Source organism: Neoarius graeffei, chromosome 19, assembly GCF_027579695.1.
Source record: "Neoarius graeffei isolate fNeoGra1 chromosome 19, fNeoGra1.pri, whole genome shotgun sequence".
Taxonomy (NCBI): domain Eukaryota; kingdom Metazoa; phylum Chordata; class Actinopteri; order Siluriformes; family Ariidae; genus Neoarius; species Neoarius graeffei.
Window position 1 is genome coordinate 46,228,060 of NC_083587.1, and position 20,863 is coordinate 46,248,922.

At 40.3% G+C, this 20,863-nt stretch overlaps 1 protein-coding gene across 1 annotated transcript in view; it reads left to right on the forward strand.

Moving 5' to 3' along the window:
• The window catches only part of galnt1 (UDP-N-acetyl-alpha-D-galactosamine:polypeptide N-acetylgalactosaminyltransferase 1), a 296,582-nt gene that overhangs the window by 240,770 nt on the left and 34,949 nt on the right, over nt 1-20,863 (forward strand). Inside the window, exons 7-8 of the mRNA XM_060900168.1 lie at nt 13,159-13,366; nt 19,508-19,678. Coding sequence (XP_060756151.1) covers nt 13,159-13,366; nt 19,508-19,678 — 379 coding nt within the window. The remainder of the gene's footprint in view (nt 1-13,158; nt 13,367-19,507; nt 19,679-20,863) is intronic.

Consider the following 20,863-nt stretch of genomic DNA (forward strand, 5'->3'; position numbering starts at 1 on the left):
CCCAGGGCCATGGACACTTTTACTCACACACACACACAAAGCATGCCAGACAGTTTTTATCTCTGAGGCCACCTCCCACATTTTCTCTTAACCACTTCAGCATGGCCCCGGTTTCCATTGTAAGAACACCACACAACTGCAGAGTAATTATAGGAGGATGAATGATTTAACCTTGCACAGTGTGTGGCACAGTTACATCCCACTGTGTCATCATGATAACAATGAACTGGATACGAATACTCCCGGGTCTCACAGAACAATCAAAGAAAATATATCAGCTAGTTTCAGAGGTACGATGTTGCAGACCTCACTGACGTCAAAAGTTTTACATGTTATCTTTTATTACGCATTATCTTTTCTAGTTATTTGTCCTTTTTTTAAAGGAAATACATGTTATTTACCAGCTGGGAGGTCCGTATCGTGAAATACCGTGACCGAGGTCTTGAAAGTACTGACCGAGGCCCAGGTCACGGTATTTCACCATACCATGGGTGCAAGTATAAAATTTTCAAAAACCCTGAAAAGTCTGACAAGGTCAGACGTGCATGGTGCAGCCATGCGGGGGGGTGTTACAAAGGGAGGTGAGCCCCCCTTAGGGCTCGAAAAAAAATTTAAATTACAAGTTAAAATGGTTGTGTCTCATGCAATCTCATGCAAACGTTTATAATATTAATAGTTATATGATTTGCATATTCACATCAAATGTTTAATACATTTCAATTCATCTGAAATAATATTTGAAGTACAGTGGTGCTTGAAAGTTTGTGAACCCTTTAGAATTTTCTATATTTCTGCATAAATATGACCTAAAACATCATCAGATTTTCACACAAGTCCTAAAAGTAGATAAAGAGAATCCAGTTAAACAAATAAGACAAAAATATTATACTTGGTCATTTATTTATTGAGGAAAATGATCCAATATTACATATCTGTGAGTGGCAAAAGTATGTGAACCTCTAGGATTAGCAGTTAATTTGAAGGTGAAATTAGAGTCAGGTGTTTTCAATCAATGGGATGACAATCAGGTGTGAGTGGGCACCCTGTTTTATTTAAAGAACAAGGATCTATCAAAGTCTGATCTTCACAACACATGTTTGTGGAAGTGTATCATGGCACGAACAAAAGAGATTTCTGAGGACCTCAGACAAAGTGTTGCTGATGCTCATCAGGCTGGAAAACATTACAAAACCATCTCTAAAGAGTTTGGACTCCACCAATCCACAGACAGACAGACTGTGTACAAATGGAGGAAACTCAAGACCATTGTTACCCTCCCCAGGAGTGGGCGACCAACAAAGATCACTCCAAGAGCAAGGCGTGTAATAGTCGGCGAGGTCACAAAGGACCCCAGGGTAACTTCTAAGCAACTGAAGGCCTCTCTCACATTGGCTAATGTTAATGTTCATGAGTCCACCATCAGGAAAACACTGAACAACAATGGTGTGCATGGCAGGGCTGCAAGGAGAAAGCCACTGCTCTCCAAAAAGAACATTTCTGCTTGTCTACAGTCTGCTAAAGATCATGTGGTCAAGCCAGAAGGCTATTGGACAAATGTTTCTTGGACGGATGAGACCAAAATAGAATTTTTGATTTAAATGAGAAGCGTTATGTTTGGAGAAAGGAAAACACTGCATTCCAGCATAAGAACCTTATCTCATCTGTGAAACATGGTGGTGGTAGTATCATGGTTTGGGCCTGTTTTGCTGCATCTGGGCCAGGACGGCTTGCCATCATTGATGGAACAATGAATTCTGAATTATACCAGCAAATTCTAAAGGAAAATGTCAGGACATCTGTCCATGAACTGAATCTCAAGAGAAGGTGGGCCATGTAGCAAGACAACGGCCCTAAGCACACAAGTCATTCTACCAAAGAATGGTTAAAGAAGAATAAAGTTAATGTTTTGGAATGGCCAAGTCAAAGTCCTGACTTTAATCCAATCAAAATGTTGTGGAAGGACCTGAAGTGAGCAGTTCATGTGAGGAAACCCACCAACATCCCAGAGTTGAAGCTGTTCTGTACGGAGGAACGGGCTAAAATTCCTCCAAGCTGGTGTGCAGGACTGATCAACAGTTACCAGAAACGTTTAGTTGCAGTTATCGCTGCACAAGGGGGTCACACAAGATACTGAAAGCAAAGGTTCACATACTTTTGCCACTCACAGATATGTAATATTGGATCATTTTCTTCAATAAATAAATGAGCAAGTATAATATTTCTGTCTCATTTGTTTAACTGGGTTCTCTTTCTCTACTTTTAGGACTTGTGTGAAAATCTGATGATGTTTTAGGTCATATTTATGCAGAAATATAGAAAATTCTAAAGGGTTCACAAACTTTCAAGCACCACTGTACAAGGCTTGATATTTCAAAACATCTAGCAACTACTAATTTAAATGCTGAAACGACCCTTTTTAATATGCTTTTGCTGTGATACCTTTTTTACAATATATACACTGGAATAGCTGTGTTGATTTGGTCGAACAACGTGCTACGTGCGTGAAACATGATATCACACATGTATAACACCGTGAAACAACGGGCTAGTCAGGACCGCTCGTCGGTGAGCGGCATATAAATTAAATGAGGTTTGTGGCGAAGACGAGATGAAAAGATTTGTCTCGTGCAGAGACTGTACCGCGGTAACCCGGTAATACGCTGAGAGTAGAGCCAATGATTTTCCGTTTCAAAATCTGGCTTTTTCCGTTTCGGGCAATGAAAAATTCCGTTTCAATTCCGTTTCACAATTTCAGTTCAAAATTGTTCTGTTTGGCTCCAGTTTAGTAATTGTGGCCGGCATAATTTTACTTGGGTTTCAAAGTATTGCATCTCTAGACACAAATGGTCCTTTGCATGATGAAGTCATTCATGAAAAAAAATATAATAAAACAATTACACTGACAGTAAGCTGATAAATTGCATTAATTAAAAAAAATTAAAGTGGGATCACAGATTGAGACAACTCAATATTTTACTTGACATACTGATAACAGATAAATCAAGAAACTAGGATCACCGTTAACTAAAAACCCATCTCATATATAATATCTCATCTCATCTCATTATCTCTAGCCGCTTTATCCTTCTACAGGGTCGCAGGCAAGCTGGAGCCTATCCCAGCTGACTACGGGCGAAAGGCGGGGTACACCCTGGACAAGTCGCCAGGTCATCACAGGGCTGACACATAGACACAGACAACCATTCACACTCACATTCACACCTACGCTCAATTTAGAGTCACCAGTTAACCTAACCTGCATGTCTTTGGACTGTGGGGGAAACCGGAGCACCCGGAGGAAACCCACGCGTACACGGGGAGAACATGCAAACTCCACACAGAAAGGCCCTCGCCGGCCACGGGGCTCGAACCCAGACCCTCTTGCTGTGAGGCAACAGCGTTAACCACTACACCACCGTGCCGCCCAATACTACTACTACTAATTATAATAAAACTTAATTGTCTATTCTGCATATTGAAATGGCTAAACAAATAGAGAATGTGTTTGTGAGCATAAATAATGTATTTAAAAAACAAAAGTGATGGGGGGGAAGTATTTGTTACATAAAAATTAACCTAGTTCTGGATTTAAATGCTGCAAAACTAAATGTTGTCATGCAAAATGCACCTTGCGTCACTGTAAAAGACATCACGCAGCAAAGAGCAATCATGGTGAAGGAGCCTTTGTGAAATTCTCAGAAAAACACTTGAATGAAAAAAGCTACACAGCAATAGCAAAGATGTTAATCATCCCCAGGTAGGTGTTTCACACAAAACACTCAAACTACTGATAAGGAAGGTAAGAGAAGCAAGCCGTCACTTAGAAAGAGTTGCAGCACGAAGAAGTTTTTGTTTGCTTGTTTTGTTTTTGTTATACACTGAAGACGTTTGAGTTTGACATCAGAAGATAAAGATGGATCAGAATTTCAGGTTTCTGTTCCTGATATTTGCATCTAGATACGTTAACCAACTTGGAATGTGGCGCTTTTTGTTTGAATCCACCTGTTTTTCAAGTTATTGCCCAAGTGTGCCCTGTTAGATTGATTGTTTAAACAATTAATAGCTGTCTTCTCTTGGTTTGAGCCCTCTGCTTTGCTTGTGAAAATTGATCAGACAGGGGCTTCAAAGTTTGGGAGAATAGCAGGGTACAAATAATTTACAGCAGGGTGCAAAATGGTAAAATGTCTGCCAGCGGCAGACATAATGCACGCAAAGCGTGCAGGGATAGAGAGATAGAGATATGCAAGTACGAATTTTTCATGGGGCGGGATGGTTTGGAACAGGCCATCTAAAATTGGGATAACGTTTACCCGGGACAGGTGTTTGAGGCGGGTCGTCTAGCTTAAGCTTGATTAGCGTTGTTACGCACGCCAGTGTTTCCCACAGAAATTTTGGAGACTATGGGGGCAGCCCATGGGGGAGGCGCGGGGGTTGTTTAAAATTGAGTGATATGTTAAATATTAAGTTATTACTGAAAAACTATTGATTAAAAAAACAGACACTGAGAAATGGTCCTATAAACAACTTTACCAATATAAAAGATTACCAGGACTACAAAAATGCAGAAAAATAGGCTTTACTTATCCAAATGCACCTGTTGGTTCAAAAGTTAAAGTGCAGAGAACCTCACAGCACAACATGAAGTTACCTTAAAATATAATATAAATGCCTCAGCTTTCATGTAAGAAAAAAAAAAACTATTAATACTAGTACTGTGTGCAGGCAGTCTCTCCTGAAGACTAAATTAAACAATAATTATAAACTAATAAAATAAATGGCTCAGGCTTCATAGAAGAAAAAAAAAAAACAATTTGAACAGAATCTCACAGTATGATGCTGAAGCTGCCTAAACAATGGAAAATAAAATACCATTTTGGCAAAAACGTTGGCATCCATTAATTTCTTGTATTAAGTAAAAAAATATGTTGCCAGATACTGCTGACGTTTTACAACCCAAAATATGTTCAAAACCTGCCAAAATGCACTTAAAACCGCCCAATCTGGCAACACAGGTGGCAGTAATGGCTGCACTCATGTCGAGGATGTAAACACAATCTGGCAACACAGGCGGCAGTAATGGCTGCACTCATGTCGAGGATGTAAACACAGTTGACACGGCAACGGACATACATGACATAGTGGATGTAATTTACGTTCACAACTTTTTTTGCTGTCAGAAATATTTAATAAATTTTGTGACTCGACTGACAATAGCCGGCGGCATAACAAGCCATAGCCGGCGATTTGCCGCCGGTGACCGGCTACTTTTGAGACCGCTGATCAGAGCCATTGCACAAGTATTGGGCATGGCCAAGATCACAATTTGGAATGTCCTGAAAAGGAAAGTAACCACTAGTGTCCCAACAACCAGACATCAGACAGGTTGGCCAAGGAAAACAGCAGTTGATGACAGAAACATTATTAGAGCTGTGAAGCAAAACCCAAAAACAACAGTCCGTGACATCAGCAACAAACCTCCACAGGGCAGGCAGAGGTGAAGGTATCACAATCCACCATTCAGAGAAGATTTTGGGGGCAGAAATATAGAGGCCATAACACAAGATACAAACAACTCCTCAGCAGTAAGCATCAGAAAGTCAGATTGGAATTCACAAAGAAAACCACAAAAGCTCTGGAACCAAGATTAACGTCTACCCAAGTGACGGAAAGACTAAAGTGAGGAGAAAGAAAGGATCTGCTCATAATCCAAAGCATACAAGCTCATTTGTCAAATACAGTGGAGGCAGTGTCATGGCTTGGGTTTGCATGACTGCTTCTATAACAGCTCACAAATCTTTAAGTTTGATGTAACTCATGATGGCAGCAGCAAAATGAATACACAAACATTCTGTCTGCCAATTTACAGAGAAATGCGTCCAATCTAATTGGAAGGAACGCAATCATGCAGCAAGCAATAACCCAAAACCACACCGCCAACACAACAAAGGACTTCATGGTAGATTTTATACTGGCCAAGTCAATCACCCAATTGAGCATGGATTTCAGCTCCTGAAGAGGGGACTGAAGGGAGAAAACAAACAACTGAAAGAAGCTGTGGTATAAGCCTGGAAAAGCATCACAAAAGAAGGCGGCAACAGTTTGGTGATATCAGTGGGGCACCGTCTTGATGCGGTTATTGCAAGCAAGGGATATGCAACCAAATATTTAAATAATATTTATTTAAATAATATTATTTAAATAATATATATCGAAGACGAGTTCAATATCATGCTAGCTGGATGGAATATATCTGATATACTACAAAAAAAAGCCAGCCAATATTATTATTATACATATACACATTTGATTGAACAATTATAGATTTTACAAAAAGTTAAGATCAGGGGGGTAACTTACCAGTATTGGATGCTGATTCTGATCGAACGTAATTCAATGTTCTGTCGATGTACAAAGTCAAAGTTCTAACAATAAAAACGGTACAAGTCCAAAAAGTCTGAACAACAACCCAACTTGTATACAAGCTATATCCAGGTTGGCAGTTCAAGTTCACAGTTACTTTTGGTCATAGTTGATTGTTACAGTCCTCTTGTAAAAGTCTCCGTCACTTTTCCTCACCTCCAAGTAGAACTTTTATATTTCCGCTATTGCTCTCTTTTCCAGTTTTTCGATGTCCTTTGGTATGTTTTTCTCTTGTAAATATGAAGAATATCCAGTGAAGTTTCTGTAGCCTTTCAGGTGTATGTCTCTTTAAATCTTCCACTTTGAATGAAGCAAACCTCGCAGCCATTTTTGTTTACCAACTGTTAGTCACTCGCGAGTGTGGAAGTTTTACGTCTCCGACGTGTGTCTTTTCCATCTCATCTCATCTCATTATCTCTAGCCGCTTTATCCTGTTCTACAGGGTCGCAGGCAAGCTGGAGCCTATCCCAGCTGACTACGGGCGAAAGGCGGGGTACACCCTGGACAAGTCGCCAGGTCATCACAGGGCTGACACATAGACACAGACAACCATTCACACTCACATTCACACCTACGGTCAATTTAGAGCCACCAGTTAACCTAACCTGCATGTCTTTGGACTGTGGGGGAAACCGGAGCACCCGGAGGAAACCCACGCGGACACTGGGAGAACATGCAAACTCCACACAGAAAGGCCCTCGCCGGCCACGGGGCTCGAACCCAGAACCTTCTTGCTGTGAGGCGACAGCGCTAACCACTACACCACCGTGCCACCGTGTCTTTTCCAGTTTTTCCATATATTTAATGCGGAAGATTAAATGCGTGAAGAATATCCAGTGAAGTTTTTGTAGCCTTTCGGGTGTTCAGCGAGTCTTTCTCTTTAAATCTTCCGCTTTTAATGAAACAAACCTTGCGGTCATGTTTGTGAACAAACTGTCAGAGTCACTCACTAGCACAGAAGTTTTACATCTCCAACGTGTCTCTCTTCCAGTTTTTCGATGTCCATTGGTATGTTTTTCTCTTGTAAATAAGCATGAAGAATATATAACGAAGTTTTGGTAGCCTTTCAGGTGTTCAGCGCATCTTAAGTTTCAGTTTATTTATTTAGTGCTTAAACCAAGCACTGAATTAACCCCATCTTCTCTCTGTCTCTCTCTTGGCCGACAAAGAAATGATTGTGCACATGCGCAACAGAAAAGTTTGTCATTGGATCTTTGCGTGTTACATCGTATTGTCTTGACAGTGTACAATATTATAACAATATTGCACGCTCATTCTCCATTGGGGAGAGTGGCGTAATACATAGAGGATAAGCGATATGATAACAATATTGCATGCCATCAATAAACCCGCTAGAAGGGGAATAGAATACATGTTTTTAATCCATGGAAAAAGTGGCCCGTATGTATAATAGTAAGTGTTATTTACTTTAAAGGGGTACCAAATATAATATATACAGTTGCTGATGTGACAAAGTAACGTATTCTTAAGTATTCTATCAAATTAATATCCTAGAAAACAACAAAATATCTTGGTAATTGTAAATATAATACTTTATACGCTAAATCGCACAAGAGTTGCCATTTTTAAAAAACCGTGATGTCAGCGCTACCCACTGCACTAGCGGAACTCTCCGAAATAGAGGAGATAAGCGTGTAATCATGGCGTCGGGCGCATCAAGTGAAAGCGACAGCTCTGTCGAATCATACGAAGAGATCCCGCAAGACACACTGCAAGCAGGCTATGGCTTAGAAGGGTACCAGTTTGAACCTAGGAGAGGTACTCTCGACTCCGGTGATGACGAAAGAGAAGAAAGCTCAGATGACGGCGAGGATGAGACTGATGCTGACCATGGGCATGGCGAGCGTGGGGCAGAGCGTCTGCATGCAGGTGAGACAGCGTGGTGCTCATGCGGAAAATGTAACGTGGAGTTGCTCACGAGTCCAGCAGAATTTATTTGCTGCAATGAGATAGGCGCCACCCGTGGACTTGTGAAATCGTCGCAAGAGGCAGAAACAGGTATTTCACACGTGCTGTTCCCAACCTCAATGAGCCAACACAACTGGGCACATACATACGTCATGAGTGTTACGCAGAGAAAATGAACGTGCATTCTGATTGGATAAAATTAATATCATGGCGGGCTGTTCAAACTGCGGAAATAGTTTGCTCGAGCTACTTTCAAAACACTATAACTTTCCAACCTTAGAACAAAAAACTTTTGTAAGTCTTGAATAAGGTTCGTTAATGTGTGTTTTATTGTTATATTTACTCTATATATTGCCCTCTGTTCCCCTTTAATATATTTTAAGGCTGTCTGTTCCTATACGCTTGCTCACGAAAAAATTGGGGCTTCTGCCAGCAAAAGTGTCATGTTTTAAAATTATTAATTATGATGTAAATATCAAGAAATGGGGGCGGCACGGTGGTGTAGTGGTTAGCGCTGTCACCTCACAGTAAGAAGGTTCTGGGTTCGAGCCCCATGGCTGGTGAGGGCCTTTCTGTGTGGCGTTTGCATGTTCTCCCCATGTCTGCGTGGGTTTCCTCCGGGTGCTCCGGTTTCTCTCACAGTCCAAAGACATGCAGGGTAGGTTAACTGGTGACTCTAAATTGAGCGTAGGTGTGAATGTAAGTGTGAATGGTTGTCTGTGTCTGTGTCAGCCCTGTGATGACCTGGCAACTTGTCCAGGGTGTACCCTGCCTTTCGCCCGTAGTCAGCTGGGATAGGCTCCAGCTTGCCTGCGACCCTGTAGAACAGGATAAGCGGCTAGAGATAATGGATGGATGGATGGATGGAATAAACATCCTAATCCTAATAACCCCTGAATACATTTACCTTCCTGTATTGTCTGCTTGCAGAGATGCTCTAGTAGGAGCCAGTTTAACGAACGCACCAGTAAATGCAGTCATTCTGCTGAAGCATGTCTAAAATCCTGATAGTGACAGTACATGTGATGTTCTCACACAGTGTCACACTTTGATCAAGTCTTTGTTAGCTACGTGTTGTAAAAATGGGCATAAGCCTGATTTAAGTCAGCGTGTAATCAAACCCCGGCTTTCAAAATGTCTGCAGTGCTTCTGTGGTTCCGCATCATCAAAACGGGGAAGAGCGCTTACATATAAATGTTTGTGTTTACACACACATCTGTAGTTTTCTGAAACATGGACAGTAGAAAATATGAAAGTTTGACCATGTGACAAGATTTCCCAGGCCAACACATGTATAACATACAACACAGACCTATATTCATCAATTCGACCATGTGTTTGAAGTAATGTAATTATATTTTCTTCAGTCATAAGTAGTCTTTTGCATCCTGTAATATATTACTGTATACTTATAGGACTGTACAAAAGGCACATGCAAAGAGCAAAGATGCCTTGAAAAATGATGTAATGAAATGTTTCGACATAAAAAAAAAAGCACAAACAAAGAGCAGTAAACAGGAATACAGGCGATAAAGTCAATATTTGGTGTGATGACTCTTTGCTTTAAAAAGAAACGGTAGTCTCGGGTACAATGAGTGCAGTTTTTTATAAGGAAATGAGCTGTAGGTTTTATGTTGCAGAACCAGCTACAGTTCTTCTGGACACTTTGATTGTTGCACTTGCTTCTTATTTTTACAACAAAACCCAGCAGCCTTTCGTGTGATTTTTGTCTGAAAACTGGTTTCCTATGTAGTATGCAGTTTCTTTACTGACATGTAATCTGTGGTTGGTAGAAGAGAGCAACTGGACTTGCTTGAAAAGTCTTGAAGACGTTTCGCCTCTCGTCCGAAAGGCATCATCAGTTCTGTCTGTCTAATAGGGAGTATCAAGTATTTATCCTCTCATGGATCATAATAGAATCCAAATCAGAATGCTGATGGCTGCATTGAAGGTGGCTGATAGATGTCATAGACCCCCACCTCTGTTCAGTGATGGTCGTTCCAGGCTGACAAAATTGAACGATCCTCTCTGGCTAAGATGTCTGCCAGTTTTCTGGAAGTCCTCTCATACTCCCGCACTAGTCGAAGGCAGACATCTTAGCCAGAGAGGATCGTTCAATTTTGTCAGCCTGGAACGACCATCACTGAACAGAGGTGGGGGTCTATGACATCTATCAGCCACCTTCAATGCAGCCATCAGCATTCTGATTTGGATTCTGTTATGATCCATGAGAGGATAAATACTTGATACTCCCTATTAGACAGACAGAACTGATGATGCCTTTCGGACGAGAGGCGAAACGTCTTCAAGACTTTTCAAGCAAGTCCAGTTGCTCTCTTCTACCAACCACAGATTACTATGTACCTGGACGACTGAGTATCTTCACAGATATGTTACTGACATGTACTGGAAATATAATGTTTGGAAATGTTCGTACTAAAAAAACATAGGGTGCCAGAGACTTTATATTTAGTAATGCGTGACTGGGGGACAAACATACATGCTGTGTGTTATCAGCACTGTACTTCACATTCACACGACAGCTACTGTTATCACAGCACAGGTCCTTACTATGACAAAGAAAGGAACTAGTCGTTGAATTGAGATGTGGTCATCTGTGGACAAAACCTAAAAAAATGACACTGCATACCTCATTGTTCGAGCACTTTCCTGCTCTCTGTGCTAGCATGCCTTCAGTTCTCATTCCTCTCTCGCGCCTTCACTTCACTCAAGGCCATCTGTAAGATATCGTCTGTTCTCTTGACAATAGCTGCCCTACAATCTGGTCACTGCATGAAGGACACACAATTTCTCTCTCACTCTCGGTCTGTCTGGCTCGCGTTCCCTGTTATCAGAATGAGTGTTTATATGGGGAAGGCAAATATTGATCTTTGTGTAGCTTTAACCTTTCTTTTTCTCATTACTGCTTTTCAAAGAGCACAGGAAAGTCAAAGTGTGTGTGTGTGTGTGTGTGTGTGTGTGTGTGTGTGTGTGTGTTTTACATGCCCATGTCCTGAAATAGGAAGTATTCGCAGACCTGCTGGTTACTCGTGGTTTGTTCTCTCAAACCTAGAAATGTGGGGTGGGAGGGTTATTATATTGCCTGAGCTAATATAATGCAAAATGCTTTTCGTACTGTATGTTATCTGTTTAGTACCGTGGAACAGACTGGATAGATTATATAAACACAGTGTGTTCATCCCACAGTGATTTCAGGTGTCATTCAGATGCCACACGTGAACAGTGGGACCTAACAGTCTGGTTTTTTTTTTTTTTTTTTTCAGCCATAGCAAGTATATGAACAGAAAACATTTTTCCCTCTGTCTCACTCCCCCTCATTCTGACCTCTTCGTCCTGCAGAGTGATGACTATATACCATACAGTCTGGTTTTTTTAGGCTTTTTATTTTACCCCGAAGGGCACTTGAAGGGCAAATATTGTTTACTGGGTGAGGGCTTAAACACAGGCTTTCTTCAAACCCACTCTTACCCAAATACAGGTCTTCTGTTAGACAATATTTAGCTCTTTCCAGACAATATTTAGCCCTTTCTTTTCGTCCACTACCAGGAGCTGGTCAAATTCATCACCTGCATCAGTATTGCCAGCTATGGGGTTTTGTTTTTGTTTGTTTTTTTTTGTTTGTTTGTTGTTGCAGCGGCCTAACCCAATCAGATCTACCAGATCGCAACAGAAAAATTTACTATTAAAACCTGTTGTTAAAACAAAGTATGGTGAAGCAGCGTTTAGCTACTATGCAGTACAGCTATGGAACCAACTGCCAGAGGACATTAAAAATGCTCCTGCTGTTGGCAGCTTCAAATCTAGGTTAAAGACCAAGCTGTTTTCAGATGCTTTCTGTTAAATAATTAATATTGTCTTCTTTACATGTTTTCTAATCTTTACTTTTACAGTCTCTGCATGTTTCAAATTTTACTTAACTTTTATTCTATTTTATTCTGCTGGTTTTTTTCCCCCTATTTGAACTTCTACTTCATTTTATTATTTTATTTCTACCATTGTTTAATTCTTATTCTATTTCTTCCCATTTATTTTATGTAATTTTATTCTCTATTGTTTACTGTTTTGCTTTTACTTCTGTAAAGCGCATTGAACTGCCACTGTGTATGAAATGTGCTATATAAATAAACTTGCCTTGCCTTGTTTTTAAATGATCATTTCCTGGGAGGATAATAACCTGTAACCATGTTATTTCTTAAGTACAGAATAAACCACTTCAGGGTGTGCTGTTTAAATTTAAAAAAAAAAAAAAAAAGAGTGGCAGGTTGGTGTGATATGGCCTGGTGTGAGGCAGTTACTGGTACCACTCTGAAGTAGATTGTTTTTGTAGAACGGGACATCCTGAAGTGTTTGATTCCTCTTATACCAGTGCCGATGCTAACATGCATTATACTTTTCACCCACTTGTAGTTAACCTTACAAATTCACTCGTGTTATTACTTACAGTTACACAAACTCCAGCCTCTTTTTTAATAACTGTCATATCAGCTTGTCATTTTACTGAGAAACTCTTCGAGAAACTCCTCTGTCCTGGAGGTTTTCCTGTGTTTGGAAAACTTGGTTACAATTTTAACTACACTAGAGTCTCCTTCCGAAAATATTTTTGTTTTTGAGACTTGTTTGTGTGCTTGTAATGTGTATCTTATTGAAATATGATAAACACATTTTTTAATAATTGTGATTTATTCTTGATGCACTATATTAGGAGAGAGAGGTTTGGTTTTGGAGCACTGTGAATGACTGACTGAATGCAGTGTTAATGAGGCTGTATGATTTGTGTGTGTGAAACAGACTTCCTGAAGAGGCGTTTGGAGCAGTATGTGCGGACGTTGGAGGTGCCAGTGCGGATCGTGCGGATGGAGCAGCGCTCCGGACTGATTCGTGCTCGTCTAAAGGGGGCGTTGCTGTCTACCGGTCAGGTCATCACCTTCCTGGATGCTCACTGCGAGTGCACTGTGGGCTGGCTGGAACCACTGCTTGCTCGCATCAAGCAAGACGAGTGAGTCATACAACTCCCACAATGCAACATTGTCAAACTGGGATTGACAGCATGTCACAGACTCTATAGTACAAATAATGTCCAACTTTACAGATCTGAGAGTCACCCTGAATAATTCAAATAAACCTTTAAAGGGGACATGCCATATATGTTTCAGTTATATATATGTTATTTGCCAGCTGAGAGGTCTGTATCGTGAAATACCGTGACCGAGGTCTTGAAAGTACTGAGCGAGGCCCTCTGGTCCGAGGTCAGTATTCAAGGCCGAGGTCACGGTATTTCACCATACAGACCGACCTTAAGCTGGTAAATAATATATATTTTTTTTTTCTTGACCAAATTCTAACAGAAAATGAGAGCGCCCGAAAGGGAAAACCGAGCCGAGCCGCCATTTTGAATCCTCATTCACGGCTGTAATGCAAATGGCTTCCTCCTCGGTATACAAGTGCACTTCCATGGCAGGAAAAAAAACTACATTTTGCCGCCTATGTAGTCCCCTATTTATACAAAATTGAGTCATTCAGGATTCAGCCATGTTTTTGCTCGGCGTTAGCAACAGTTAGAGGTTTTTAGCTTTCTCCTGAAATGTTTTATTTTATTTCTTCTTTCTCAGGGTAGTAAAACTCGCTTTTGCTGTGAAGACTGTCGTTATCGCTATCCATGCTGTAAAATTAATGCTATTCTCCTGAGAAATGCTGGCAAAAATTTATAAGATTTTTGATAATCTTATAAATAAATCTTATTAAAAAAAAGATAAATGTTGACAAAAAATTCTACTATGTTTGTTGTTGTTGTGAACGAGCGAGTCGCCAGAGGTCTGTAACCGGGGGCCATAACTGGGGTCCGTATCGTAGGATACAGACGCGCTTGCCAGCCAGTCAGAGCGCAGGATTTGATGGAAACCGCGCTGTGAAAAAAAAATTGATATTTTCTGAAATGCTTTTTTTTTGTTAAGTTTGCGAGGTATATATTTTTTTATTAATTAAAAAAATTACCTTGGTTCTTTCTTTTCTCTCATGGCATTTTAGCATGGTATAAAAGCCCTACAGGATAAGACAGGCTGATTTTCTGGCTGTGCCTTTAAATATTAAATATGTAAATTGATTCGCTCTGATTGGCTAATACCAGATGTCTGATTGGCTAACCGTCTGATGTTGTCGAAGGGCTTTGACTAATCGTGCAAGCAAACTAAGGTTCAGTCCAAAAGGAGAAATCTATTACAGTCTTCAGTACAGCTTTAATGTACGTTTGTTTGTTTATTTATTTATTTATTCGACATTTTGACCATTTCATTTAAAGTTTGTTGACAAGCAAGCGACTCGATCAGAGTCGACACGGCTCCATCTTCTTGGTTCATGTTGCTATGGGCCGTCATATGTTAATGGTGGTGGTACCATAAAAAATGAGGAGATTCTACGTAATAAGTGTGTGCTTTTTGTAACTCTCCTGTTCTCTCGGTCTATTTTCTTTCTATGGTCGTTACAGACTGGGAAGGTAACAGTCCACTTTGAAAGGCCCAGTGCGTATCCAAGTCACATCACATATCAGATTTCAAAAACAACAAGAAAAATGATTTTCCAAGGCATGTCCCCTTTAAAGAAACACTGGAGTGTAAGAGTGTGCTCTATGGCTGATAGGAGTTGTAATTCTAGCTGATCAGACTTGACATCACTTCTCACATCAGATCAGCTTGAGAGTGTAAAGCTAAAGCAAGAAACAATATACAGTGGTGCTTGAAAGTTTGTGAACCCTTTAGAATTTTCTATATTTCTGCATAAATATGGCCTAAAACGTCATCAGATTTTCACACAAGTCCTAAAAGTAGATAAAGAGAACCCAGTTAAACAAATGAGACAAAAATACTATACTTGGTCATTTATTTATTGAGGAAAATGATCCAATATTACATATCTGTGAGTGGCAAAAGTATGTGAACCTTTACTTTCAGTATCTGGTGTGACCCCCTTGTGCAGCAATAACTGCAACTAAACGTTTCCGGTAACTGTTGATCAGTCCTGCACACCAGCTTGGAGGAATTTTAGCCCATTCCTCCGTACAGAACAGCTTCAACTCTGGGATGTTGGTGGGTTTCCTCACATGAACTGCTCGCTTCAGGTCCTTCCACAAGATTTCGATTAGATTAAGGTCAGGACTTTGACTTGGCCATTCCAAAACATTCACTTTATTCTTCTTTAACCATTCTTTGGTAGAACGACTTGTGTGCTTAGGGTCGTTGTCTTGTTGCATGACCCACCTTCTCTTGAGATTCAGTTCATGGACAGATGTCCTGACATTTTCCTTTAGAATTCGCTGGTATAATTCAGAATTCATTGTTCCATCAATGATGGCAAGCCGTCCTGGCCCAGATGCAGCAAAACAGGCCCAAACCATGATACTACCACCAACATGTTTCACAGATGGGACAAGGTTCTTATGCTGGAATGCAGTGTTTTCCTTTCTCCAAACATAACGCATCTCATTTAAACCAAAAAGTTCTATTTTGGTCTCATCCATCCACAAAACATTTTTCCAATAGTCTTCTGACTTGTCCACATGATCTTTAGCAAACTGCAGACGAGCAGCAATGTTCTTTTTGGAGAGCAGTGGCTTTCTCCTTGCAACCCTGCCATGCACACCATTGTTGTTCAGTGTTCTCCTGATGGTGGACTCATGAACATTAACCAATGTGAGAGAGGCCTTCAGTTGCTTAGAAGTTACCCTGGGGTCCTTTGTGACGTTGCCGACTATTACACGCCTTGCTCTTGGAGTGATCTTTGTTGGTCGACCACTCCTGGGGAGGGTAACAATGGTTTTGAATTTCCTCCATTTGTACACAATCTGTCTGCCTGTGGATTGGTGGAGTCCAAACTCTTTAGAGATGGTTTTGTAACCTTTTCCAGCCTGATGAGCATCAACAACGCTTTTTCTGAGGTCCTCAGAAATCTCCTTTGTTCGTGCCATGATACACTTCCACAAACGTGTTGTGAAGATCAGACTTTGATAGATCCCTGTTCTTTAAATAAAACAGGATGCCCAGTCACACCTGATTGTCATCCCATTGATTGAAAACACCTGACTCTAATTTCACCTTCAAATTAACTGCTAATCCTAGAGGTTCACATACTTTTGCCACTGACAGATATGTAATATTGGATCATTTTCCTCAATAAATAAATGACCAAGTATAATATTTTTGTCTCATTTGTTTAACTGGGTTCTCTTTATCTACTTTTAGGACTTGTATGAAACTCTGATGATGTTTTTGGTCATATTTATGCAGAAATATAGAAAATTCTAAATGGTTCACATACTTTCAAGCACCACTGTCATAAGTGTGTGTGTGTGTGTGTGTGTGTGTGTGTTTTTTTTTTTCCTTTTCTATGAGATGTGCCTTGCATGACCACACATACGTTTGTCTTATCCGTATCAGGACCTTCTACTGACATAACTATTAATGCTTATCGTACACCACGGTAACCAAAATGAAATGTACACAGAAGGTCAAAACTGTCTGATATTCCTGTCCTCATATGGGGACATTTGGTTCCTGCCAAGACAAAAAAAAAAAATGCACTGTAAAAACTGACCAAGTGAAAATATTATGAATATAGTCAAATGTATGTAGTATTTCCTATCATCCATTATCTGTAGCTGCTTATCCTGTTGTACAACCAACTATAAGATTATTAAACCTATTTCAAGACAGTTTATGGATCATTTTTCTTCTTTCGAGGAATAAACACTTAGAATGAACAAAATTATCTGCCAATAGAACAAGACTTGTTCACACTTGAAATTAGAGCTTGAAGTCTAGAAATAAGTTAAATAATCTATTTAGTTTATGGTAATCTTATAATAGGAAATAGTAGATAAATTTGACTATATTTGTGTTATTTTCGCTTGTTAAGATGTACTTTGCACACAGCGTAAAACTCACTGCGTACACACTACACAAGCTGCACCGGACTACCAATACAAATAATTCGCGAGATTTTTCTGTCACTATATACAGAGCATTAGAACAAAACCAGTGTGCTTCTGGTGATTGTTTTACACACACACACACACACACACACACACACACACACACACACACACACACACACACACAATCAGAGAGAGAGAGTGCAATTGCAGGCTTTATTCCCAGCTGGCAGCAGAGAGATCGATTGCTCTTAGTTGAGTCAGCATTTATTTTTTTATTCTTTTGTACTAGTTAATTACATGTTGTTTTGGCCCAACCTCAGGGTGAGCGCGCGTGTGCGTGTGATGATTGAAATTCAACTGCTCTGTATATAGTGACAGAAGAATCTCTCGAATTATTGTTTGCTCAAGGCTGCTTGTGAAGGGATCGTTACTAAATGACTCGGATGCTGAATGCACAGAAAAAGTACATCTGTAAACCCTGGGGTTGTGTGTATGAGTGATCATATGACTCCCAGAAATGTTTGGCTTTATGTTAAGTCACAAGTAAGGAATAAAACACACTGGGGACCACAGGGTGGTGTGATGCAGCCTGATACAAAGTGGTGTTACTGTTATTACTGTTTTATTCCTTTTATACCACAGCAATTTGCTATTAAAGAATGCCACAGCAGACTTTTTATCCATTCAGAGTTGTGGAACATCTGCAAAGCAAGTTCTAACCAAAAGGTGCAGCTTGCCATGTTACCAGAGATGGACAAAGTACCCAACTTCATTACTTAAGTCGAAGTACAGATCCCACTGGTCAAATGTTACTCTGATACAAGTGAAAGTTGGACAGTCAAATTTCTACTTAAGTTAAAGTACTGGAGTACTTGCTTTTAAAAATACTTAAGTATTAAAAGTACATTTTCTGTCAAAGCACTGTTGTATTATTGCCACAACGCTTACAAAACCTAATGCCTCTGAAGCAACCGACTGGAGTCACTGACTAGCTTGTAGAGCTGAAGCTCCACCTGACATGCTAGCAAACTCTTTTCAAACTCGAAATCATATTGGGTAGCTAATGTTACTCGAAAAGAAATATTTCTACATTCTGTTTATTTGGCAAGATTATGCTAAAACATATTTGTGAAAGGACTTCAGATAAGTTAACGTTATTCATGTTAGCGTAACTCCGTTTTTACACGCTAACTAACAGTGTCCAAGTTAACTAGCTATGTGTTAACATTAGCCGTGGACAAGGCGATGGCAACTTGGTGGGCAAACCCATAGAAAGTCATTTGACGAACTAGACTGCATAGCTATTGCAACGTTATCGCTAGCTCTAAAAGCACAGAAAACTTCATTGCAAGCTTTTTCTTGGAATAAAACGTTTATATACCTCAATATGCTTCCGCAGGTCGGACAGTGAGTTTTTGAACACTGTGATGTGGTTCGTTTTAGGCAAACAAAACAAACATTTAAAACGAAGTGAATCTTTAATCCTTTTAGAAAACTGAAACATGGGTTCATGGGCCATGAGTGTGTGCGTTCCCCAGAAGAACCGCCTCCTTCCATTCTGCCATCAACTGATCGTGTTAAATAACGCTGCTGAGAAATCATTGATCTTGATTTTATACAGTCTATGGACGTGACGTGACGCTCGTGATTACTGATAGACTGTCTCAGTGTCACCTACGAAAAAAAACAGTCACGTTTTAGAAAATACAAGAAAAAAACATCCACTTTCAAAGCTGCTTCATAGTAACAAGTAACGAGGATATTGATAGAAATGTAGTGGGGTGAAAAGTACGATATTTGTCTTTCAAATGTAGTGAAGTTAAAGTTATAAGTTTAAAAAAATAATAATACTCAAGTAAAGTACAGATACTCAAAAAGTGTACTTAAGCACAGTACTCAAGTAAACGTACTTCGGTACTGTCCACCTCTGCATGTTACTGATAAAATGCAAAGTGCAATTAGACGTTCCTGTGGTAGAAAGCTTAAAGGAATAGCTTCATCTTTGTTACAAAGCACTGAAACTGGAGACTCCTTCCTTAAAGGAAAGAAATTATATTGTATTAGAATGAGTGTATTAATGTGAACCAGCTGGAACAACTGTCAGAGCTGCAGTTCTAGAAAATGAGTTTACGCCTTCTGACCAATCAGAGTCGAGAACTCAACTGCATTCGAATGAATCTCTGACTTCTTTGTGTGCATGTGTGCATTTCTCAGACGAACAGTGGTGTGCCCCATCATCGACGTGATCAGCGATGACACGTTTGAGTACATGGCGGGCTCGGATATGACGTATGGAGGATTTAACTGGAAACTGAACTTCCGCTGGTATCCAGTTCCTCAGAGGGAGATGGACCGCAGAAAAGGAGACCGAACACTGCCTGTCAGGTAACACACACACTTATCTGCACACTGAATGGTGGCGAATGTCTTCTCTTGTATAGAAACCACCTTGGTAATATTATTCATCATTTTTAGAAATGTTCTGATCGTTGCAGTACTGTATAACCTTGATAAATCTTCACGTTATTAAAGCCGAATGAACTAGAAACAGACTTCTGCACATATAATAGCTGCTATTCGTACTGATTTAGGCACACAATTTCCATTGCTTAGGTGATTTTCAGGATGAGCAAATTCCACTGCAGTGCAAAACGATTCAGTTTGCCAAGACACCACTGGGTAGTTCAGATATTTAGGTACAAAAGGCCTCAAAAATGCATATCGATTAAGACAAGCATGTAAAATGGGACGAGATGTACTAGTTTGGTGCAGTTCTTTGCAGAACCTGTTAGTACATTTGCTTGCATGTTGTTGTTGTTGGCTTGTTGTTGTTTTTTTTTCCTTTTTAAATGTGTGTTAAGTTCACTTTGTAAATCAGCTCTGTATTGTCTTTGATGGAAAACTGAAATGGTTCAGTGGTTCTCAGATAAACTCTTTGGTTACAAACTCTTTGGTTTGTTTGTGTGACTATGGAGCACTTGCATGTGACGTCACAGCCGATCCAGATTGTGACAGACGCCATCTTGTCGGTCAAACGCCATATTTCCGCCTTCTACTTCTACTTCTGCTTTTACTTCTACCTTTTCTTCTGGAAAACCCTACTATATACAATTCTACTACAACGGCTGCGGCTACAAGCTCTCCCTACCTGTGCACGTTTTTTATGTTTTTTGTGTGTATTTTTGCGTGTTGTTCGTCTGTACCGGACTTCAATATCCACTACAACCGTATGGACTTACTGGACATTGGTTTCCAGCAGAAAATGACGGTTTATAGCGATTTCCATTGCATGCACAACATTCCGGACGAGATAGCGAGACCAGCGGGGTCTCCGTGGATTGTTATCGGAAGCAAAGCGAAGGAGGCGGCGCCGGGAGCGGAAGCAAAAGCGAGGCTGCAGGCAGAGCCGGCCTGTTGACTAAGCTCAGAAAACAGCCACTCAAATCTCCACTGCTAAGCCTCTACCTCTCCAACGCCAGATCCATGGTAAACAAGACGGACGATTTGGAATTACAGCTGGAATTACCTTATTCTATTCTATAATCGGCTGGTCAGTGCTATACTCAATAC